General features: G+C 35.8%; 2 protein-coding genes across 4 annotated transcripts in view; one reads left to right on the top strand and one right to left on the bottom strand.

The window, feature by feature from the left end:
• Window positions 1-20666, top strand: LOC136677932 (calpain-2 catalytic subunit-like). The gene is made up of 21 exons (XM_066655650.1): window positions 1-276; window positions 1392-1461; window positions 3680-3798; window positions 6910-7043; window positions 7939-8107; window positions 8670-8753; window positions 9614-9699; window positions 10537-10611; window positions 10993-11153; window positions 12148-12317; window positions 12663-12674; window positions 13546-13757; window positions 14258-14294; window positions 16052-16117; window positions 16205-16262; window positions 16837-16901; window positions 17689-17757; window positions 19478-19556; window positions 19973-20089; window positions 20320-20378; window positions 20472-20666. The coding sequence occupies exons 1-21, from the start codon at window positions 40-42 to the stop codon at window positions 20493-20495; spliced, it is 2103 nt and encodes a 700-aa protein (XP_066511747.1). The 5' UTR covers window positions 1-39; the 3' UTR covers window positions 20496-20666.
• Window positions 20667-21581: 915 nt separating this feature from the next.
• The window catches only part of LOC136678938 (alanine--tRNA ligase, mitochondrial-like), a 28982-nt gene continuing 24851 nt past the window's right edge, over window positions 21582-25712 (bottom strand). For 2 of the 3 annotated variants that reach the window (XM_066657136.1, XM_066657137.1), the window contains exons 21-22: window positions 22770-22883; window positions 21582-22024 (exon numbers count right to left, since the gene is read on the bottom strand). In XM_066657136.1, the coding sequence (XP_066513233.1) occupies window positions 21842-22024; window positions 22770-22883 (297 nt within the window). In that variant the 3' untranslated portion in view covers window positions 21582-21841. Of the gene's footprint in view, window positions 22025-22769; window positions 22884-23863; window positions 25340-25712 lie in introns of those variants that run through there. The other variant, XR_010796506.1, reaches the window with a different exon arrangement.

The raw sequence follows: 25712 nt of genomic DNA, 5'->3' as shown, positions 1-25712 counted from the left end.
CCAACAGCATCACAGACACACAATCAAGTCAACATCAGGATGTCCAGCATCGCTACCGAGTTGTCCAGGAAGCAGGACAAAGAGGATGGACTGGGAAGCAATGAGAATGCCATTTCCTTCAACAACCAGGACTTTAAGAGTCTGCAGAGAGATTGCCTGCAGCGCCGGACCCTCTTCTGCGATCCCACATTTCCCGCTGAAAGCAGCTCTCTCGGCTACAACCAGTTTGGCCGCTACTCCTCCAAAACTGCTGGGGTCGAATGGAAACGGCCAAAGGTAGGTGTTCAGGGCGTTACATATGGGTAAGGGCATTAGTGATGAACTTTTGTTTCTGCAAATTAAAGTGTTTCATATTTGTCCAGAATAATATTTATAGAAAATATACAATATTTGTAGCGCTTCATGAAATATTTATTGAATTCACATAGTAAACAGTAATTGTAAATTAAATACCTATTAAATAAAAATATCTTTGCTGTCCAATGAAAAACAATGTATGTCCAAAATACCAGCTTTATAAAAGGAAAAAGCTTTCTCAACGTCTTGGAGTTTTGGAGCATTTCTATTGGTCTATTCATCATGAAGTATTTACAGTGTGAAGGACAGCTGCTGTGTTCAAATGTAGTTTTTGTATAGTAATTGGACAACGATGCTATGCAAATATGTGTTTTCTGTAGCCTATAGGATGTGCTCACTTACTTTCACATAATGAACAAACACACAATTTGAGCGTGACTTTTCCACATACTTTAGTTGCAAAATCTGCTTTAAAGAAGACTATATCAAAAACATTAAGAAAATACAAAAAACTTAAGTTAAACTTACATTAAAATGTAATATTTCTGCAGTTTCATACAATGTTCCAGTAGATATGGGTTATTTATTTGGATAGACATGAAACATATTTACATTTTCTGATTTCCTTATTTTCTAAAGCACCTATCCTAGTAGTTTAGTTTTTACTGGAATGTAATTATTTCAAAGAACTGAGCAGTAAGAGGGGCTATGCTTTGTAGTAAACCTGCTTCAGCTGAGAGAAGTGCTGGATGGGTTAAAATGTTTAATAAGCTTAGTAAAATTTTCCAAAAGTAAAGCTAAATTATGAAGCTAAGCTGGATGTAAAATCTTACCGAATTTACTGCCAATATACAATTTTAGCTGCCGAACTGTTACTCTGATTTATTTATTTTGCTAAATGAAATTCCTGGTTGTTCTAGTTGTTTTGCTAAAGATGTTTTTGCAGTTTCTACTTTAAATTTGTTTTCTGTTTCTATTTCTAAATACATGAGCTAAATGTTATGGCTGCTAATTATGATTTTGTTGAAAGTTTTGATGATTATGATGCTTAATGCATTTTTCTTAATGATTTGTCTGTTAATACTGATTTTAAGGAGCTGTGTGCAAACCCTCAATTCATTTCCAATGGAGCTACCAGGACGGACATCCGTCAGGGAGCTTTAGGTGAGATAAGCTTGCATATTGAAAATGGGCTACCTTGTAAAGGTATTCTTTTTGAGCAATCATGCCTCTAAATGTTTTAGAGACCCTGTTGTGTTAATAACTCATGGAAATATATTATTTATGCATCTATGCCATATAGAGAATGACTCATTACAAAGGTTTCAATACTGTCTCGCCATGCTGATCTTCAGTGTGAAAAGCAATATTTGTACCATGACTATTTGTACAGACTGGTTTCACAGTATAGAAGCCTATACATAACCTGTTGATATTGTGTAAGGTGGACATTTGCAGCTCACTCCCACACAATCTCCACCCCAAACTTACACAAAGCAGTTGATCCCAGTAAGTCAGAAAACACACACACACACACACACACACAGGGCCTATATCAGGGCGTTACTGCTGAGGATCAGTCTCACAATAACAACCAGCCACAAGTTTTACATTAGTTCTCTTTTATCTGAGCTGAGTCACTGCAAACACATGTAATCATGTAGTTTGCCTACACATACATACAGTTTCAGCTGTGATCCTAACCTAAATTTCATTCATCAGCTGGATTTAATCTTACTTTTCAGGCATAGCATTACTAACCTGAGCCTAAGGTCTTTTGTAACATGAGCTTTAAGTCAATGTGCTCAATAACAAGACTCTGCCAGACAGATAAATCCCCCAGCAGTAGTCTATGAAGCAGTCGAACTGCATTTTCATGACTGATAGAGATCAATCAGTACTCCCCATCATTAATGTTAATGTGGTAGAACGGTAACTGAATCACTGAATGATCAAATCACCATAAAGATCTAAATAATTTTAATTTAAAGAATTAAATTTGACATATATTAAATATTATTTGCTTAGCAGGAAAGAGTGGAAACAATTTGATGGCACAGCAAAAATGGCAGCTGAGTATAAGTGGGATTTTATCAGTTTATCATTACAGAAATATTTAATTTGTTTTTCTCTATTATTAATATTTTATGCATACACCATATTAAGGCTAACATATCTTAAGTCAAGATTATTTTTAGGTTTTGTAGGTCTAGGATAAGTAGGCTTCCAGAGGATGCAAGCATAAGACCTATCAATTATAATTGTGCAAACTGCCTAAATGTCAAAATCCCTCTTGTAATAATGTGGTTTCTGGGACACTAAAAAATTTATGGTACTGTAATTTAACTGTATAACCAAAGGGTTTTGGACATCTCATGAACTGAAAGGTATTTATTAATAGATCATTTTCTGTAGTTACACTTTCTGATCTTCTGGAAAACTTTAGGATATGTGTTGGAAAAGGGTTAGTCGTTATGTTACTGATGTTAGATGTTCTGGAATTCTGTCTCATCTAAAGATACTAGATGGGGCTTTATCACTACAAAAACACAGTTTCACTGCTGTGGATTTATTTCCCTAGATCTGACACTACGTATTAGGCATGGTGATTTTACACTCATATACAGCTGCTTCAAAGCATTCCAGGGTACCACTTAAAAATAAGACTACAATTATAAAGATTAATACATTGCTTTAATGTTTATTACACAGTTATTTCTGGATTCATCAAAACATTCCTAGGTATGAACAAAATTTACACCTGCTCTTGAAAATGCGTATAACTGTGCACAACATCCAAAAGACACTGAAATTAACCAGCGTCACCCCAGAAATTTTAAGCTATGTTCCATTTGATACACTGTAACTGGCGAGAGAGTGCAATCTGTAGAATTTTGAGGTTTTTGCTGTGATTCCTCAGTCCAAGTGCTTCCTTATATGAAATAAATGGGCGTGGATTATCATAAGAATATGTTAATTGTAAAGAAATGTAAAATTTGCGATCATTTGGTATTACTAACATACACGTTTTACTAAAAAGTAAGTGTTTAAGCAGCCTCCATGAATTTGCTCAAAAGTTACAAATAAGGAAAGTCCATTTTATTTAAAAAATATGCAGTTTGCTCATGTTCTTATGAAGGTTTCATATATGAGGCCCTGTGTAAACAATTAAACATCTTTCCTTAATGGGTGTATGTTATACTAGATGAATTTACATATTAAAAGTGTTGTCTGTTAACATTTGGACATGTATACAGATCCACAAAAAATCTACAAATCCACAAGCCCTCAGTCATCTACTTTAGCTGTGTTTAGCTTTTTAGTTCAGCAACATGTATCATGATTGTCTGTTAACGATTTACTTGACTTTTGACACATACAGGTGATTGCTGGTTACTGGCAGCCATTGCCTCCCTGACTCTGGACAAGGAGATTTTGGCTCGTGTGGTTCCTTCTGATCAGAGTTTTACAGAGGACTATGCGGGCATCTTCCATTTTCAGGTGGGATTCTTATCAGATTATAATAAATAAGAAGCAAGTGATTTTCCAGTTGAAAGGCTAGGAAAAGTCTAGGAAAACCCAGAGATACTTTACATCAGTTTGGCATTTTTCTTTTTCTGCACTGTCATTTATATTCAACAGGTTTTTCTGTCCCATGTCCATGTATTACCAACCTCAATGTGTTTAAATGAGGCCATATATAGCGTTTTCTTAAAACACAAAACACTCTGTAAATACATTGTAATAATATGTAATATTGACTGATACCTTTTACCGTTGGGTAAAAACAAACAAACAAAAATTCTCAGAATTTACACCCGCACACTGGACTGTTTAACTAGACTAACTGGCAGCTGACAGCATCCAAAATATGAATTTTCAGCTCATTTAATTTTATTTCAGATTTGGATGATAAATGTATATTAATGCTAAACAAATCTCAATCTCACAGACAGTAACATAGTCAGTTACTCAAAGTATCTCTAATTTCTTGTTAGTTTAACTGCTTATAAAAGTAAGCAGCTGTAGCATTTATCAGTTAGTATTTTATTGTGTTATATTGGCAATGAATAAATAAATAGAAGTAATCAAAATTAGGAATGTGTAAATTTCAAAAATCATCCTGAGATACTATACACACATTCTAATAGACTTTATTTTGTCTACTAATTTTTTTTCCTTCTGACACATTATTTCTTAATATTATTGACTTACTAAATGGCTGCACGTTGTAGTCCTACATGCTGTAAGACTGTAGTTCCATATTTTGCACTGAATATGTTGTTCGCCTCATTTCACCCTGTTCTTAAGTGTTCAGGACCCCCCACAGGACCACCAGAAGGCAGAGGTGGATCATTAATAATACAGCAGTAATGCTGACTGTCTTTGACTTTGCAACCATAAGGTGGAAATTCAACATAGTAAATCCCAGTTTTTAAAAACTCCAGCAGCAATTCAGTCAGATCTATTTATATCAGTGGAACACAAACACACCTCCCCTAAATAGTGTTACTGCAGTTCTGAGAATGATCAACCATCCAGTTTTGCATGGTGGACAGCAGGAGTTTCTATTTTGCTGCTAAACCATGTCTGTTATTTAGCTGCCTTAAAATGTAACTCTGAAACAATGAAGAATTATTGTCACTAAATGTACACTAAATCACTTTTACATTATATTCTCTGATCTAGACAAATTGTAGAGTGAATACAATAAATAATAATAATAATAATAATAATAATAATAAATTAATTAAGAGGCAAAATGGATCCTGAAGATGGTTACAAGTGAAGAGGTGATTGTCTCTCAAAATTAACAATTTAAAAAATAAAATAAAATAAAATACTGCAAACATTCAGGACATGCCCAAGTTGACATAAAATGTTACTTTAGATTACTCAGTAATTTTTTTGTCCTAAGTCAAAAGGTTTAAACATACAGTTCTGTAGTTTAATTTGATATGTAAAATGCACACACGTTTGAAATGTATATGCCAAAAAATCTTATTCACTAAATGAGGGAGTGGGATTCACAGAGACCAGACTACTACCAACTACTGAGTAATAAAAAAATAAATTTATTTTAAACAGTGTCTTATTTGTAGCTTTGTTTTCACATATAAAAATATACCAAATATTTGGTTTGCCATATACTAAATTGCTTGTCCCTTAAAAGGATATATTCTTAAGTGTTACTTTGGGGACAAGTTTTGTGTTCCTCTCTACTATGACTTACAGTATATGTCTTATATAAATGTTTTAAAAGGTGTTAAAAACACAGCTTTCAAAAATATTTTATTGCCTCAAAGTTTCAGTGCTTAAGATACATGGTTTTCTTGATGTGACTGTGACAATAAGACTTAAAATTTTGAGTCTCATGAGTTAGTTTCTATCTTTAAGAAATTGTTGCTAATAAACAGAAGTTTATTAAATTTTTTTAAAAATGTAAAAAATAATAATAATAATAATTAAAATAATGAGCAAAAATGTATTTCTGGTTTGCTGATGGAGAAGTTAGAACCAATTCAGGTCTTCCTGAACTGCAAATAATTTTCCCATTTTACAACTTCACCATATGGCTGAATGGGAAAAGACTAACTCAATGCCAGAAAAGGAAGGAAAAATGACAACATTCAAGATAAAACCAACTCTGGCAAATGCCCCGGTATGGTAACATGCTGGAGAGGCCATATAATACCCCAAACCTGATTTCAAAAGTGATATTTTTCACCTTGGGCAGGACATTACTCTTGGCCAAGAAATAAACGGCAAACTCGACAACATAGCCACAGAAATGCAGAGTTTGGCTGACAGGGTTGAGATAAAAAAAAAAGTCCTGCAGCCAAATCAGAATGTTAACAAACATAACCTTGTTTGTCTTAGATGTAACTTTCACATCTCTCCTCTATAATAATACAGTCTTAGAAGGTCAGGTGATGGTTTTAAGTCAGTTAAATAAAGCTAAATCAAACAAAAAGTAACTGAAATAAATTAGCATTGCTTAAGATAATATATAAAGACAGGCTTCTTAGCATGCTAGTATTAGCCATGACTACAGTGGATTTTTTCCTAGAAGGGGGTGGCCTACCGCATTGGATGAACACTTAAAAAGCTTTGGATCCCAAGTGTAAATTAAAGATATAATATCAATTGGCAGAATATAAGATGTTTGCTCATTAGAATGAACTTACAGTTGTTTATTCTTTGTTTTGTTTTTAAATGTGTTTATAGCCATCTTTAAGAGATATCAGTCGATTGATCAGAGGAGGATAGGTCACCCCTTGTGAGCCTTGGTTCCTCCCAAGGTTTCTTCCTCAGCTGAGGAAGTTTTTCCTTGCCTCTGTCACCCTTGGCTTGCTCACCTGGGGATTTTTTTTTTTTTTACATTCTTACATTCTTCACATATTTACATTTCATGTCAAAACTTTGTCTTACTGGAATTCTGGGAAGCTGCATTGTGACAACATCAGTTGTAAAAAGCCCTATACAAAAATGTTTTATTTGATTTGATTTGATCTGTTTCATAGGATTCAGGGACCCTCTATTGGGAATATTTAAAAAGCATCTGTCTAAATACCTCACCATTTACATTTACCTACACATTTTCATCCACAGTTATGGCAGTATGGTGAGTGGGTGGATGTTGTCATTGATGACCGTTTGCCCACCAAAAATGGTGAGCTACTGTTTGTCCACTCTGAAGAGGGAAACGAATTCTGGAGTGCCCTATTGGAGAAGGCCTATGCTAAGTGAGTATGTGTATTTTCCCATGTGTAAACAAAGCTGATGCTTTTCCCCCAAGTGAGTGTGTGTGTGTGCATGCATTACACTAGGAGTACCTGTCTGAGGCAGCTAGTAGGAGGTGATTATAGGCAAGTTTAGCAAACATTGCTAGCTGAAGACACGTCCCACAAAGCACACAAACTCTAAAATCATACCTAGAGTATGAATTAATGATGTATAGTGTATGACTAAATTCTTTCTCTTCAGTACACACCCCTCATTTAGATACAGCCAGTATTTTGGAGCTCAAACCTATGCAAACAGACCACAACTGAACTAGAGTATATAGATTTTATACCAGCTCACCCAACTAGCTTGTTCTTTTCAATTTGAAATACATACATACATACATTTGTTTGTTCAGTGGCTGGAAAGAGATTATCCTTTATTTATTAACCATTATTTGGACAATCCTCAAATTCAGGCTTTAATTCATCATGATAAATGTGGTGAGATAAATAAGATTTTTTACAAAGTTAATGTCTTTAAAGGAAATTTCTCCAGTATATAGATTATTGAATATATCAACCATTCTCAAATAAAAACATTAATCCTGAGTGATTTATTAAAGTGGCACAGAAAATTGGATTTGTGTACCATGTGGTGACAAAAACCAGGAGCTGCAGGGCCAACAAAAAATTATGCTACCTGAAAGACAAGATGAAATACTCACTGCTTATGAACTTCCAACATCACAGCAGAACTTGAAACAGGAGAGCTGCCTTAATTAGTTAACATTAGCTAGCATTATGCTAAGTGACGTGGGTTAGGGAGGCTTCAGGTAGATGGAAGGAACTACATGTATAAATAAACAGTAAATAAGGTTCTGGCATCTCTGACTGCAGTCCTGCTTTTCAACAGGGTGAACACCTCTTATGAGGCCCTGTCTGGAGGCTCCACCACTGAGGGCTTCGAGGACTTCACTGGTGGTATCTCTGAGAGCTACGAGCTGAGGAAAGCTCCACCCACCCTTTTCAACATCATCAAAAAAGCACTGAACCGGGGGTCTCTGTTGGGTTGCTCCATAGATGTAAGCACAAAATCCAACACTGATTTTCATACAGAATAACTGTAGTAATTAAGTTGTCTTGACAAAGCTAGGGATGCAAAATTCTGCAGGAGTGTAGAGCCTGGGAATTGGAGGCTTATGCTTACAGAACCAGTTAGATCTGTGATTCTTAATCTGCTTTTCCAAATACACTATTTATTTTCTTTCCCATTGGAAATGAACAGAGGAATGTTCTAGGATTTCAAATGTAACTACCATAAATAAGGTCACAAGGGATTTCTGTCACCCCAGTTCGCATAGACATTATCAACAACAAGTTAACAAAAAGAAAAAGCCTGACAATGTCTTAAGAAACACCTAGGACATAGCAACAGCCATGCAACATCCCTTAACCACATTGTTTGTCAAAGCAGAGTTAGTTCAATTAACGTTACCCTTGTAGTTAAAAACTGCAACTAGCTAAAAGACATAGATAAGTTATATTTGTTTTTCTTAGTTATTATTATTATACTAATTGATATGATAGTTATGAAAATGCGTTATTTGACCTTGCTTTGAAAAAAGGTGCTTTATTTCCTAACAGATCACCAATTCCTACGAAAGCGAAGCGATGACCAGACAGAAGCTGGTGAAGGGACATGCCTACTCTGTCACCGGAGCAGAAGTGGTCAGACTTGACTCTCTCTCTTCTTCTCTAATACACATATGCACACATTAAATCAAACATCAGTGCAAATTGCATACACACCCACAATCACCTACATATGGATGAGGTAATTTATTTGTCATAGATGCCATTTTTCATATACTGGTATTGTCATCCAGTTTTCTCCCCAGTTTTATTATTTTGTATTCCACCTAATAGCAAGAACTTCCACATCAAGCAGTGCCACGGAACTGGAAGAACAATGTCAGCAAACGCCTCCTTAAATGTTAAATCAGAATGGCATCTTTGAAGACTCGAAATGTATTTGGAGGATAACACTAACTACTTAGTTCTGTTAATGTTAGTAAACCATTGTGCTGAGCAAAGGGGGAGAGATGTACAGAAAATGAATGAACAAATGAAAGAATGAATAAATAAATTAATATCTTCATTTGAGCTTAAATCGAAGACATGTTTAATTCAATTGGGTTTTGGTTTTTTTGCACTGCTTGTAGTGGTACGGATGGTTCCACAAAAGTGGAAACTCCGTAATAATATTTACTTTCAGTGTGCAAATAATGTTTAATAAGATCATATGTTTGCTTTAACGCAAGCCTTAATGGCTTAAACAGATATTTGCATCAGTCACCTGATGGTGAGTTTGTTCATTCTTTCACTTTTAGAAAAATGCAAATCTAATGAACACTAATAATAGATCGTTATCTGTATGTGGACAATTTTATGTTTGGGCAAGCAAATGTAAAATTTTAAAACTTATATTCAAATGACCTCTATTTTTAACTAGTAATTTGTTGGAACCTGAACAATGAAACTTGTAGCAAGAACTGCTGAGTCCACAATAATTCCTATGTTTGCTGTAGGTCCATGTGAATGGAACTCCAGTTCAGCTGGTTCGGATCAGGAACCCATGGGGTCAGGTGGAGTGGACCGGTGCCTGGAGTGATGAGTGGGTTTATTGCACCAAATTGTCAAATAATTTAACAATGCACTATTCGGCATTAAATGTTCTTTGAAATAATATCATTGACAAAGTGAAAATAAATTTAAATTTAATTTAAATGTATTTAAAATTCAACTATGCTTTAATTAAATATTTTAAGATACCAAAGTGGTTCCTTCAACCCTTTTGCCACATTTGTTTTAACAATTTATATTTGTTTTCTACTAGATTTGAATGATTGGAGCAACATAGAAAGAACAATAGAACAGAATAGAATAGAATATATAATATATAATAATTTATTGTGAGCTAATACTGATCTAGATATCAAAGCTGTTTTGTATTGACCAGAAGGTCACCATATCCAATTTTTGTGACTAGAAACTTGTATTGTGACAGTTGGCCAGTTTGTTGTGATATCCCAGAATGAGTGATTGGTCAAAACATCTACACTGTTTATAAGTTGTTTGTTATCAGATTTAATTTCATCACATAAAATTTGTAGCCTGTAAATAATTTTGAAAATGACAAGACATAAAAGTGAACATTTATAGTGCAACTGTGATTTAAAGTCAATTAATCTAACTTTTTTAAAAATTACTTGCTTTCTGAAAAAATGTGAATTGTTGCCTTCATCCAAAATGGGTGGAACTACACAGAGTTTTTATGAAAAGTTTGCTTGACCTGAATTTTGTTGTACACATTTTAATTTATCTATTTTTATTTTTATTTTTTGAGAATTATGGACTAGTATGTGCCATTGTGTCCTCCTCCAGTAAAGCCTATTTAAATGTGATACATGTTGGCTTGTTAAGCAAAAAATGACAGTTTTCTCTTTCTCAGCTCCAAAGAGTGGGACAAGGTGCTGTCGGAGGAGAAAGCCAAATTGGATTACTCAGCAGATGACGGAGAGTTCTGGTGAGGATGAAATTTTCATTAGTGTATTACTGATCCAGAGCAGCAAACCACACATTCATTTATTCATTCATTGTCTGTAACCGCTTATCCAGTTCAGGGTCGCGATCGGTCCGGAGCCCACCCGGAATCACTGGGCATAAGACAGGAACACACCCTGGAGGGGGTACCATTCCTTCAGAGGGCAACACATACACTCAAACCTATAGACACTTTTGACTAGCCAGTCCATCTACCAACATGTGTTTTTGGACTATGGAGGAAACCGGAGCACCCAGGGGAAACTAACAGACATGGGGAGAACACACCAAACTCCTCACAGGCAGTCATCACACATTCAGTTTATTTAAAATTACTATAAAAACCCTTCCAACTGTCTTCCAGGATGGCCTATGCAGACTTGATTCAGCAGTACTCTAAGCTGGAAATCTGTAACCTTACACCAGACACTTTGAGTAGTGATGACGTGCACCGCTGGGGCCATCACCAGTTTGAAGGAACCTGGAGAGTGGGCAGTACTGCTGGAGGCTGTAGGAACAACCCAGGTGCTTTTATTTTATTTTTTGGGATTCTAAGTTACAAATATACAGGGATGTGTGTTATCCAGGTAACTATCGTCATAATTCAGATATTTATATTCACATCTCTAAAATAGTCATTTTTACATACGTGGAAATCATTATTTTACTGAAATCATTCTTTTACAACTCTTACTAGCGGTCTTCAACTTTTAAAGGAAGCAAAAGTAAATATAGATTATATTTATGAAACAAATAATTTGTTCAGCATTCAATTTTCACATAATGTAAAGGAGAGGTGATATATTCAGATTATATCAGAAATGTAATAGAGAAAATAAATGTTTTCCACACACACACACAATTCAATACTTTATTTGGTTTTAACCTATGAAATAAAATATAATATAAAAAGTTCACAATATGCACTTCTCATGGGTACAGGTAACAGAGTCTTCTCCAGATAAACTAGCTCCCTATAACTGCAGAGACTGAACAGTACTTCACTATCTGCTTAGCTTTCCTATTTCCCAGTTCTACAACCTGTAGGCCATGCACACACAACCTGTGTACATGCCCTAGACTTCTAAACACTAAAACAACCATAAATAGACACACACAAACACACACACTATGCTCAATAATCAATCCACAAATGTGTTTTTGGTCTGTGGGAGGAAACCCACGCAGACCCAGGGAGAACACACCAAACTCCTTACAAATACTCACCCGAGGCAGGGCTTGAACCCACAACCCCAAGATCCTGAAGTGGTGGGACAGCAATACTACTTATTGCGCAGTGCCACTTCCATGTAAAAAGGGTGTAAAAAAATGCATCTGATTTAAATCAAATTTGTTATTTATAATATTGGGTGTGATGTAATAGACAGTCCTCTATAAACAGACTATCTGTTTCTGATTATCTGATCACTGTAAATCAGTGGTTAGGAGGTAATTCAAAGTAACATACCTTGGGATCAGTTTAGTCATTGGCATAAAATTATATCTTGTGTTTGTCCAGCAACGTTCTGCTCAAACCCCCAGTATGTAATAAAGCTGGAGGATGTGGATGATGATCCCCTTGATGGAGTGGATGGCTGCTCATTTCTGGTTGGTCTAATGCAGAAAGATGGACGCAAAGAACGACAGTTTGGACGAGACCTTAACACTATTGGATTTGCTATCTACAAGGTAACATGAAAAATTTGATGTAAATTTCCAGTGTAATTACCAAGGTTACATCAGTGTTAACAAGAGTTTCCCACCAAAATTGGAGAATCATCAAGAGATTCCCAGTCAACTGAAAGTCACTGATTACTGTGAAATAGAATAATACATGCTAGTAAGTTTAGATAATTCTTGTTTAATAGAATCATTGTGCTTGGTATATTTACAATATTGCAGTAATAATGATAATAATCGTAATCTTATTTAAAGAAATTGAAATCTTATTTAAAGTTGCTTAATCCAATAATTACAAGTTTAGTGCTGTATGTAAGTTGCAAAAGAATAACTTTATTCTCATTTTTATTACAGGTTCCAGACGAGGTATGTATGGCTGTTGCAGCAATTTTCCCTTAAACAGCATCCACAAGATCCCGCTTTACATTTGTATGCAAAAGTTCACATGCTTCTGGTCAAGCTGTTATTTTTATATAGCAAGTTTCAATGCCCATACTTTTCTGCTTATATGCTAACATATGAATATCTTAGAGAAAATTATATTAATAAATGTGCCATATCTTTTTCACAAGCTAATATTATGTTTCACTGTTGTGCAGATTCCTACAATCAGCAATAGTTATGTGCAGGAGTGTACAGAATGTGAATTTTCACTCAAAAATTAATCAGAAAATAGTTTTAACCATCCCAAATTTTACACCCAAACATTTGCATGTCTGTAAACACTCTTGTTCTTTAGCTTACTCATTATGATCTGGATTAATTTTAACCAATAAAGCAGTGTTATTAGTCTTGCCCAAGGACTCTTATTTGTACGAATTCCTTATTGCTGTTCCACCATGAGCTCCATATCAATCAATCAAATTTTATTTATATAGCGCTTTTCACAACAAAAAGTCGTCACAAAGCAGCTTTACAAAGATCCGCGTCCAAGCCTCCTATGACCAAACCAGGGGCAACAGTGGCAAGGAAAAACTCCCTCAGCACACGAAGAAGAAACCTTGGAAGGAACTCCATATAAATGGAACCTCATTTTTCTGTGAGGAAAGCAGTGCTGTTACCCACTATGCTAGAATTTGTCAGTATTTCTACAACAGTTACCACATTTGTAATAACCTCTTAGACCCAAATCTTATTCCACAACCACATGGAAACCAATATAATTTAGATTATATATGTTTGACTTATAACCAATTTTTTTTTTTTTTGTATTTTGATATTTTCCTGTGTAATGCAGTACAAAGGTCTCAATAACATCCACCTAGGTCCTGATGTGTTACTGCGTCAGAAAGCTATTGCCATGAGTGACACTTTCATAAACATGCGTGAGGTGTGCACCCACTTCAAGTTACCACCCGGAGAATATGTCATCATTCCCTCCACCTTCGAGCCTCATCGCAAAGGCACCTTCATCCTGCGAGTTTTCACTGAGAAGCAGGCTACTGCTGGGTACAGTGCTTTACATTTTTTATCCCAGGAAGCAGAGCACAAATAATGTCAAATAATCAAGTTAACAACTGGGTTTTGTGTGGTGCCTGGTGGTTACTGCACGCATTTTCCATTCTAGAGTGCTTTCGTATAACATATTCTCTTTAAAACCATATTTAAAATCCATCTTTAAAACGTTTTAAAATAGTAGCTTTGCAAATTTAGAAATTACATGACATTTAATGCATTTTAATAATGAAACACTATAAATATTATTATATAAATAGTAAATAATATAATTGTTTTTGTATTTAAAGGCAGATTTAAGTTAGATTCTAGATTCAGCATTTGATTTATTCTAGAACCTCTCTAAATTTATAGAGCAATATGAAAACACACAACCTGAATCAGAAATAAAGCAGGGTTATATTTCCATTAAAAACATTTGCTTTAGCTGCATGATTTGATCAGTTCAATCTAGACATTTACAATTCCAAAAAACATTTCCTTGTGTTTTTCAGACCGATGGAGTCAGACATCTGCGCAAATATTAAACAGGTAAGCAAGTTGAAATATAGACTATTAGTGGTATATATAGGGGTTTATACCTTTTGGCTAATAAGATATCTTAATTTTTAAATATGGGATAAATGAACTAAATGTGAGAACAAGAATATGCAATGAATCAAAAATAAAAATAGTTAAGAAATTACTTTATGGCACTCAGCTAGTATGAAGGTGATCCATACATTTATTGTTTGGTTGATTTAGATATTTACCTGTGTGTTTTGCAAGTGATTGTAATAAATGTCCATTTTCAAATTTATCAGTTTTAAATAATTGTAACTCACTCATTTAGTTATGTTTAGCAGACCGAGGATTTCCCACAAGAGGGCACTATTAGCACTCCAGTAACATTTACACACAAGTGTGGTATGTCACATCAATGGCACATTGTGTTTTTTTTTTGTCTTTGACCTTAAGTTATTCTTTAACCTTAAGTTATTGTGTTCTTTTTTCAGTCTGTTCTATTAAAACATACCAGTTCAAGTTCAAACATATTTACTGAAAAAGTTAGGACACTGTGTAAAATACAATTGTGTTTTGTAAATATGAACAAATTTTTTATTTGACGCTTGCAACACACCATCAAAAAGGAGGGCCAGGGGGAAAATAATAAGAAAAATTTATGTCAGACTTTTTTGAAGCATTACACTTAGCAGGTCAACATAAAAGGTATTCATTCATGAAAAGTTTGCCAGCAAAATTAGTTCTTGGCTCAACACTTTATGACAAAATTCATGGGAGATTAAACAGAAAATATTTTAAGTATGCAATGAACTTAAATTTTATATCATCTATCATACTTTTTTTTATTTCTGTAAAGTGATTCAAGAAATCTGGAAATATATCTCGCATGCATCAGTGTTGAATGTGCATGACCTTCAACTGTCAGATGGCACTGCATAAAAACTATCATGCTAAAGTGATAAATATGACTACCTGGTCTTGGGAGTAATTAAAAAAACTCACTTATCAGAGTCCACCACTGCATCAAGAACCACAATCTGAAACTATTACACAAGGAGAAACCATACATAAGTTCTATGTGGAACCCCTAAAGGACCCAAACTCATCTCAGATGGTCCAAAAGAAAAGACTCTAGGGCTGTGGTCAGAGGAGTCCATGTTTCAATTTGTTTGCATGAAAAAATTAAACATTGTGTATTCTGTGCTAAGGGAATATCCTTATAGAACACTCCTTTATGCAAAAGTATCTCTTGTGGTAGAGGGTTGCATCAGTGACCACAGCATGGGTGACTTAAATATGTGAGGAGTTTCCATTGATGTGGAGGCAAACATTCAATTTTTAGACTGACATACGCTGGACACTGTAAAAGAAGTCTATGGTTATTTCAGCAAGACAAAGGCAGGCTTTATTTTGTATGTGCTACAACAGCATGGCACGGCAACCCAGAGTGCATGTGTTTAATGACCCCCCACAGTAACACAGTAGAAAATATGCCACTGACCCACCTTTGAGTGTATTTCAAGCATCAAATTTCAAATGTGTTTATATTTAAAAAATACATTCGAGCTCTATGGAGAAACTATTTGCAATCCTTTTTTGTGGTGTTGTCACATAGATAAAGCTTCAAGAGAATTAACAAATAACAGATTCTTGTTTATATTACATTATAGAAAATACCCCTTTCTGGAAATGGGGTTTGTACCTGCTTAAGGAAATACAGAAGAACAAAGATAAATGCATATATCCATATAATGTGATTTGATAATAATGCTTTTCCTTGAAAGGATAAAATCTCGGAGAAAGATGTGGACCCACATTTCAAGCACCTCTTCAAGCAGATTGCTGGAACTGTACGTCAATGTTTATGAACATTATCTACATTGATTGGCATTTTTCCATGGCTTTTTCAACCAAGACCCTGCATCTGTGTTCAACAGGACGCTGAAATTTCAGCTGTTGAGCTGCAGAAGATTCTGGACCGAATTGTGTCTCAGCGTAAGACATTTTTTGTTACGTTCACACATTTTCTCTTATCTGTTGTATTCAGAGAGGATACTATTAAAAAAATTAAAAATACTACTAGAATTAAGAAGAAAACTGAAATATCAACTTAATTTTGTTGGTTGATACACTGTACATCCAGAAGTTAGCAAACAATTGTATAATACAAATCCACAACGTGTATAAACTGCATAGAATAGTACTGTCATTAGAATAGAACTCTGGAGTCTAATGATGCTTTTCAGTTGCATGGTACCAAACTCAAATTGTTTTTCCATTTGCCCAGCTCCCCCTTAAATCATAGCTGGTGACGTCACACAACACCATCTCTAACAGATGGTTAGTTTGTGCTAGAGATCTGCATTTTATGGTGCTGGCCAATCAGCGCGCAGCAAAGTTTACATGTCACATTACGGCCATATTCTGCTTGCTTGGAGTGGAAAAGCGCCATAATAACCAGGCTCAGTGCCAAGTGTCAGATGGAATGGTATATTTGTTTCACTTCATAGGCATTTGTTATGACTTACTGACTTGAGTCTGGTTCTCTGTTCTGTTTTGTGTCACACAGGAACTGACCTGAAAACTAATGGCTTCAGTATTGAGACATGCCGCCACATCATCAGTCTGCTTGATGTATCCTTTATATATTGATATTTGCTTTTTAGGGTATCTGATAAGATTCTTACAGAGCAAATGTATATTGCAAATATCCAGTTTTGTGCAATAATCTTTTTATTATTTAAAATGCACTATTGTGTCAATGTACATACATTATAATTAGAAGAATTTTGTAATTCAATTATACATACATAACTTTATACAAGAACCACACTTATTGACAAGATTAACCATGGTAAATAATAAAAAAAAATCTTTGGTGCCTAAGATTATTGCACAATACTGTAGGTAAAAGCAGTGTTATTAGTCTTGCCCAAGGACACTTATTTGTATGTGTTGCTTATTGCTGTTCCAACCTGAGCTTAATATAAATGGATCCTCATTCACTGTGAGGAAACTAGTTACCCACTAAACTAAAATTTGTCAGTATTTCTACAACACTGACCATATTTGTAATAACCTCTTATTCTGCAACCACATTCCACCAAGCTTATTCCGCAACCACATGTACACCAATATTATTTGGATTATATATTGGATTATGCATTTTTTAAATACATATTTTAAAAAGGCATGTTTGAAAATGTTTTATACGTGAATTAAAACATGCATGTTTAATATAGGAACAGGCTAAATATATGGGTATTTAAAATATATATTTTTTTTAGTTAAAGCATTGGTCAAACAATTGTTTTTGTTTTTTTTTGTCACTTAACAATGAATCAGTTCATCTTGAACACATGAAACATAATCTGGGATACAGTTTGAATCATTTGCCCGTTTTGTCCTTGACTTCTCTCAGAAAGACGGTAATGGAACACTTGGGCTTCTGGAATTTCACACTTTCTGGATGAAGTTGCAAAAATATATGGTAAATTACAGACATACTGTATTACAGTTTGTTTGCTTATTTTTCTTTTTGATGTTGCACATCTCACTTATACACCTTAGAGCAGTTTATATACTTGGTACTATTCATTTATTTATTTGCTGATTATTTAGCTGTCAGGAAATACATTTTGTATTTATTTATATTTTGTATATAACAAGTAGTATAACAGTATAGAGGTTTTATTAATTACAGTAGCAATCAACATGATTCAACCCCCAATTAGGCTTATTAGCAAAATCAATGAATAATAAGCCATTTGTACTAAACTAAACAAGAACCATTGAATGGCTTAACATAACTAATATGAATCAAGTAGTTTCTAAATTTTCAACACCAAAGGACACTTTTAATGACTACTGCAGTCTAAGAATGATTCCACCCCTGAACAGATTCCCTCATAAACATTTGTAAATTAGGTGTTGTCTAAAGCAGAGCTGATGCAATTATTCAAGGGCTTCATATTGTTGCATCAGGTGTGCGTGAGATAAAACACATCAAATTGTGGATTTGCTAAGGGCGTGTTGACTGTGAATGATATTAGAGAATTTTAGTTAATCACTGCTATTTTTTAGTATTAATTATCTTGTTTGTGCAAGGCAGCCACTGAATGTTCCAACAGATACTGTTTTAAGCCTACCCTTCAGGCTGTATTCATACTGAATTTAGCTAAAAGTTGTATGTAGTATATGACCAAACTGAAAATTTGCAGTACACTAAAAGGTACCCAGATCCACTCTGATTTGCAGTCTACAGCAGAGCTATCTTCATGGTACACTGCATCCCATCATGCACTGCGAGCTCACCAACCCAGCCTGCTTCACTGAAAAACTAGGCAGTGGCTAACACTGCAGAGGAGAAATCTGCCAACTCTGAACAAAAGGATTCTTCAAGTGTTCTTTAAGGCAGTGGTTCTGGTTCATGGTGGTGTCAGGCACCCTCAACCCCCCACACACCTCCGCCTGCAGCCTGTATGAAAAATACATACACTACACAACAAATTCTTGGTGAAATGGTTCTTCAGTTTGATGAAAAAGGTGTTAAGCTTCAATGTAGAACTTTCTGTATATAAGTGTTCTCTTATTGTTACAAATTTTGGCTTGTTACAACAGAACAAGTGCTATATAGAACCATACACACCACATTCTCTAAGAATCTGAAGTAGTTCACCATGCAGCTGGTTTATACAGCAATCGTTGGCTGCCAACAGATTCCTGAGGTGGTCAAAAACCCTTGAGTGATTGCAAAAGTACTGCAACAATATATATAGTGGAAGAAAGCACTGAGGTTTCAGTTTGAACAGTAAGGCACATGATCTCAATACCTGATCTGCAAGATGTACACACATACAAACGTAAAAGCACAAGAATTCTTGGCTCCAATATGTTCAAAACCATTTAAATAAGCCACAGAAGTGAATGAACTAAAATCCAGCAGCCGTAATGGCCTTTTTCATATAAGATTGCCCATCCCTGGCCTATTAGGAATGAGTTAAGATTCAGGAACACTGCCGGAAGCTGGTGTCTGTCTTAACGTTTGCAGAAGGTCATAACAGCAAATGGTTGCTCTACCAAGTACTAAAGTACATTAAAACTGGCATTTTGTGTTGAATTTGGAGGAAAAACTCAGCTGAAATTTGTAAAATGAAAATTGTAAATAATTTTGATTGGAACTGTAAACAACTCTATTGTTATGTCTGCAGGAAGTCTTTAAGCACCGTGACACAGACAAATCTGGTACCATAAGCTCCCACGAGATCAGAGAAGCTCTGATTGAAGCAGGTACACATTTTCTCTTTAAGTTGAATAAGTTTGGTTCTGACCAAGTGTTCACATCACTAGATTACAAGTGATAAACTCCACTTCTCATGATCAAGCTGTAGATGTATTTGCTTGTTATAATCATGTTGATTATCATACTCTAGTTATGATCAAAGCATGAGTGTGCCAAGGGCCAGAAAACCAGAAGCTCTGGTTTATCTGACAGATGAAAGTATGAAAGTGAATTACATGTTTAGAGATCTGATTTCAAGCCACCTAGGTATCTCTTAGCCAACAGTTAGCATATTCCTCAAAGTGTGTTGCGGTGGCATCATAAAGTAACAACTTAATTTTAACAACAGTAAAATTTTAACAAAGATTTTTAAAGCATTTGGTGTAAGTAATTATTTCATTATCTCAAATTGTTTTTTTTTCAGGCTTCACGCTGAACAGTTCAGTGTTACAAGTAATTGTCTCACGTTACTCTGATCTGGAAAGTGCCATTGAATTTGATGCCTTTGTGAGCTGTGTGATCCGGCTGGAATTGCTTTTCCGTGAGTGAAACTTTTCAGACAATGCTGCCCTCTGCATTAGAGTAAACTGCAGAAAAGTTATTCACATGTACTGTTTAAATTTACCAGCCAAAAGCATTTATTATTTTTAAAATTCAAATAGCTTCAATAACCCTTAACGTAATTTAGGAAATAATCTTTGGTTAAACTAGATGTCAGTAACATGTTTAAGACATATATGTTTATACTTATTTTTTTTCTGTTTTATTCAGAAACATTCCAGAAGTTTGATAAGAAAAACACAGGGAAGATTGAGCTGGATATTATGCAGGTAGGTAATAATAAATATGGTCATGGGGTCATAAAATTTCCTTATGATGCATGATAATATGGAAATTTAACATTGTTAATGTCTTTGTTTCAGTGGCTTTGCTTGGCCTTGGGCTAATCTTACAGCAACATTTACTGCAGATGAATGGCATTTCCTCCAGCTTGACTAAAGATCGGAATTTATTAAAGTTGTATGTCCTGCAAATTATTATTATTATTTTTTAAACTGTTAATGATGTCTACTGACATAATACCCAGTAAAAGAAATCCATTTGATTTTACTGAAGAAAATGTTTTGTAGAAATAAAAATTTGTTCATTATTTACAAAAACATCATGATTGGGTTTTTGTAGTTTAAGGTGGATGCTATGTCTTGTATGGTTGAAAAATATCAGCAGAAGTATAAAACTAATCCTGAGGAGTTTACTCAACAACAAGATGTTGTAGAATGTACATTAAATTAACTAAATAATAGCACTGTTACATATTATATATGTAGGAAGACATATGCAGCTTCTTTAATAGCTATATTTTACAGCTGTATTACTTGTGTTCCTAAAATTCTGGGACACTATTCCAGGTTTTTGGAATCGGATCCTTGTAGCTTATATTTCTTCAAGCAAAGTTAAGTGTAATAAAAACATCCTCTGCATTTCAAAAGCACGTAAGGAAAGTGCAAACACACACAGCTTGTACACACAGCTGCTTCAGCACTATTGTTGCTCTGTGGCCTCTATTGTCACATGGATACTGTCTTTGTGAATCTTGACGTGAATTTTGTCTTTGTATACCTCTCTTTAGAAGGAATTACTAAAGTTTCATCTAACCATCTACAGCAGAGAGTAAACAAAAAATATTCTGGACAATTGACTTATGCTACACTCAAAACTGGTGTACATTACATTAATGTCTGCTATTAACCTTACACCTTATTTATATGAACACACATTTTTTGTACACCAGTTCATCCAACATTTTCTTCTGACATAAAGGGTATTCAGAAGCATCTTTGCTATATAAACAGCTTCTGCTCCAAGTCATCTTTTTACAAATAACATGTTGGCGTTGATACTTACTTCCTTATATCATCCTGGGAGAAGAAATAAAGTTGAACTCTAAAGACATGACAGTGAGTAAGCCAAGGTGTGAGTGAGAGAGAGAGAGAGAGAAAGGGAATAACAGACTAATTAAAAAGAATGGAATTTCACATTACAAATATTTACTGAGGGGAGAGGGGAAAAAAAACAACAGGCTTCCTTTTAAAACAAAGGAATACATACATACATACATACAAAAGAGAAAAAATTGCCAGTTTGTGATCTGTTCAAAGACATCTTAGGTAATTCTGTTCCTGGGTGTGGGTATTTCGCATGTGTCCACTCTGTGTGTATGTGCGCATGAAGGCAGATTAATGTAGGTGTCAGGGTGTGTGTGTGCGCGCGTATGTGTGTGTTTGCAAGAATGTCATTGTGTGTGCTGGCATTTGATGTGGGCAAACTCTTCAGCAAATCGTATTGTCTCTTGGAGGTCAGTGATGTCCATTGCTGTTCCGACCCCTTTAGCAACTGTTGCAGAGCCCCCTGCATTCCCCCGCAAACGCCCACAAACTGCCAGAGCCCACTCACTTGCAGTTACAGCTACATGACCCTACAGAGAGAGAATATATTTTTTATATTTTAAATATTACATTGCCACTTACACACTATTGCAAAAAGGCAAAAGGTTGTGGACACGGACTTCCAGCAAGAGTGATAATTTCAAGTGTATTCATTTTTGCTGCAGTAACATTCTCTCATCAACTGAAAGGGTGTTATACTAGATGTTGGAAAATTGCTTTGAGGATTTATTCATAATTCAAGTATGATGCTGTAAGCTTATTTCTGGCACTCTAACTCAGAAATAAGATAGTCCAATGGTACTAATTATATAATTACTGAAAACACAGCTCCACAGCCTAAAGCTGGGGGACTTTAGGAACTTGATCCAGACCATTTAATTTCATTTTAGGCATTTCTAATAATAATTTAAAAAAATCACAACAAGCTGCGTGTGCACTGTTGAAGCACATCTTAAAGTAGCTAAATTAATTACAACAGGCCCTGCATTTTCTGTAGGTTTAACCAAAATCGAATAAAATCAGAAAAACATTCCAGAAAGTCTCAAAAAGCCAAACTTGAATTTGCCACACCCTGAGCAATAAACTAAATCCACACAAATGAAGTGATGTGTAGGCGCACCCTGCTGTATTCTCTAACCTTTTCACTGATCTTCAGTCTCTCTTCAGCACTTACTGTTAAACTTGAACAATCTACTGCAGATACTGAGAGATGGTTGTAATTATAAGATTTGCCTACATGCCTTTGAACATATAGTGTATGTTTGTGTGTCTTACCTTGGGCACTTGGCAAGCACACAGCACTCTTCCTGATGGCTGAAGGTGAGAAAGGAGCATGATCAGGGAGTCTGGAGCATGCTCACTGAGCTGATTCACAGTCTTCATCACCACCTACAATGTCATCATCAACAACATCAGCAACATTCTTATGAACATCATCATTAGCAACTGCTCCTCAACCTCTGCAAGTTTCTTTAGTTCTGAATTCGTTATGAGTAGTAAAGTACTACTAAAGTAGTAAAAACACTACACAGAAACTCAGTCTGCATTACCAGTACACCAACACATACTAATCCACTTTGACTGTTCATTCAGAAGTGTGTCAGACCTGTGTGTGCCCTGGGCTTAAGTCAGCTTAATTAAAGTTCCTAGACAAACATCAGAGATTCATTCATTCGTTGTCTGTAACTGCATATACAGTTCAGGGTTGCAGTGGGTCTGGAGCTCACCCAGGATCACTAGGTGCAAGATGGGGACACATGCTGGAGGGGGTGCCAGTTCTTCACAGGGTGACACAATTAAACATTCACACCTATGGACACTTTTGAGTAGCCAATTCACCTACCTATGTGTGTTTTGGAATGTGGGAGGAAAACCATGCAGACTCAGGGAGAACACACTGTAGCGTATGTTGGTCATACACCGTGATACCTCTGTGAATATATATTTATATTTGTTTTTATAGCGTTGACCTTATCCAAACTCTTATGATCTCTGATATTGACTTAATGATATTAATTAAAGTTTATAATTAGCTTAAGCAATTAAAACGTTAATAATTAGTTTGAGAATGGGTAATAATCAAGCTAAGTGAGTTCTTCAGGATTTTCAGAAATTCTAATGAGCAAACTGCATACACTGTGATTTCAAATAATGAAAGTTTTATTAACAAGAAGAAAGATATTTAATTAACATAGCATAGCCTTGTAATCTCACGGCATCACCGCAGGGGAAACCGATTTGACCTTAAAGGTGAGCTAGGCACTTCTGGCTTGTGACTAAAGTGTTGCTAATTGAGGTTTAATTAATACAAAATTTATCAAGAAACTTGATTCAATTTTCAGCTCTGGAGGTGCGTAAGTTTAGCTTACTTTTTCGTCGATTCTCACCACTCGTTGAATACCGAGGCTCTCTGAGGTCCTGGGAGTGAAGGCGTCTCACTTAGTTTCGCGGTTCTCTCGCGGAAGTTTCCAGGCTGAGTCAGTGTGGAGGTTTTTCTTCGTAGGTTGAGTCGCCTCTGCGTACTCGGAGCGTGATGACGCAGGTGGCCGGATCCTCTCTTTGGCTTACGGTCTTGAGCAGGAGTGTCCACCCATATGGACGTTTTGGACGAGGAGTTTCGCTAGTTACTGCAGATCCAGAACTGAAAATCGATTCAATAAACTTACTTATTCTACGACTTCCTTTATCTCGGCGGTGTTTCTCACTCTGGCCACGAATAAGTTCACCTGCTTTGATCAGTCATGAGATTAAACTTAGATTGGGCGATAAAATATAAACACGATTAAAAGAAAAGAAGATATTCAAATCACTCGACGTATTATTAAGGCTTCATACTCTTAGCTAATTCAAGACGTCTCTTGTGAGCTTTGATGAAGTCTTTAAGGTTTTTCTTTGTTCGTTCGTCGGCGTGGAAAAGAGATAGGCGTCTCGCTTGGAGAGGTTGAGCTTGAAGAAGGAAGCGTCTCGCTTTGGAGAGGTTTGGACTTGAGGCGAGGTTCTCTGCTGATCTCTTTGTTGTTTCAAAGTTCCTCGGATTTCCTTGAACTGTTGTTGTTCTCTCTTCTCCGTTTTACTGCTTCTCCTTTTTCTTGAACTGTGTGCCGAGCTGAACTGTTTTTCAAAGCCAGCGCGGTCACGCCCTCATGGGAGGCGTCCTTTTCCGATTGGATGCAAGCTCGGGCTCACGTGACTCTCACGAGAGAGAGAGGGAGGAGGGGGAGTTTGAATCAGCGGTTCACAGACGGAATATAAATTTCGCGTATTGAAATTCCTTATACATTTTAGTAACATATAACAATGAGCGTACTGGATTATTAATATCAAACATTTACATAAGATTTCATCTTGGGTGCGTTGTGTTTACGTCCCAGTTACAATAATACGATAGAAGTATTAATTCTGGTGTTTAATTCACTTTTCTAATCAGAAACAGAACTTCTTTTCATGGTTGACAACAGCAATATACATCATTTCGTTAGAAGGTGGGCATTCATCTGAGAGCACAGAAAGTGACATTAATACATTTGTTTATACACATTTAATCAGAATTTGATTTCATTTCCGTCATTTGTTTAAGCGACCCCGAGCGAGGCGTAGTTTCGCCAGTGTCCATTTGGGGTCGCTGTTGGTCCATGCCGTTGGTTGTCGTGTAGATGAGTCAACGGGGGTTCAACCGAGGTCACTTTTGGTTAACCATTTGCTGATCCTGTAAGCGATAACAAGCGCGACTCTTAGGCGCCCCTGTCGTAAAAGAGGGCCGTAAAAACTCTCTTCTTTGTTCTGTGTTCCTGAGGGGAGGAAGGGTGCGGTTCGTGGAATGCTGACTTCGGGACCAGATGAAGGTCCTGGTCACAGTGAGAAAGATTTAATTCAAAACTTTTCATTTCTTTATTTCTTCATTTTGATTTTTCATTGTCCGGTCCATACTCCACTACAACACCAAACTCCTCACAGTCACACAGAGTGGGGCTCTAACCCACAACCCCAGGACCCTGCTGCTGTGTGACAGCGACACTACTTGCTGCGCCACCATGCCACCCAATGACATTTAGAAATTTTGAATTCTTTTTGACTCTGCTAGTATTAGGCATGCATGCAACATAGCTAGCAAGCAGAATACAGAAGCTTATACGGGATCAGCAATCATGACAAAAAAAAGTCATGAAATTTGTTTCCAAATAGATCAAATCTAAGCTATGATCTTAACAAATTCAACAT

This window comes from Hoplias malabaricus, chromosome Y (assembly GCF_029633855.1).
Source record: "Hoplias malabaricus isolate fHopMal1 chromosome Y, fHopMal1.hap1, whole genome shotgun sequence".
NCBI classification, from domain to species: domain Eukaryota; kingdom Metazoa; phylum Chordata; class Actinopteri; order Characiformes; family Erythrinidae; genus Hoplias; species Hoplias malabaricus.
The sequence above is the reverse complement of the archived record's forward strand: the minus strand, read 5'-3'. Positions and strand labels throughout refer to the sequence as shown.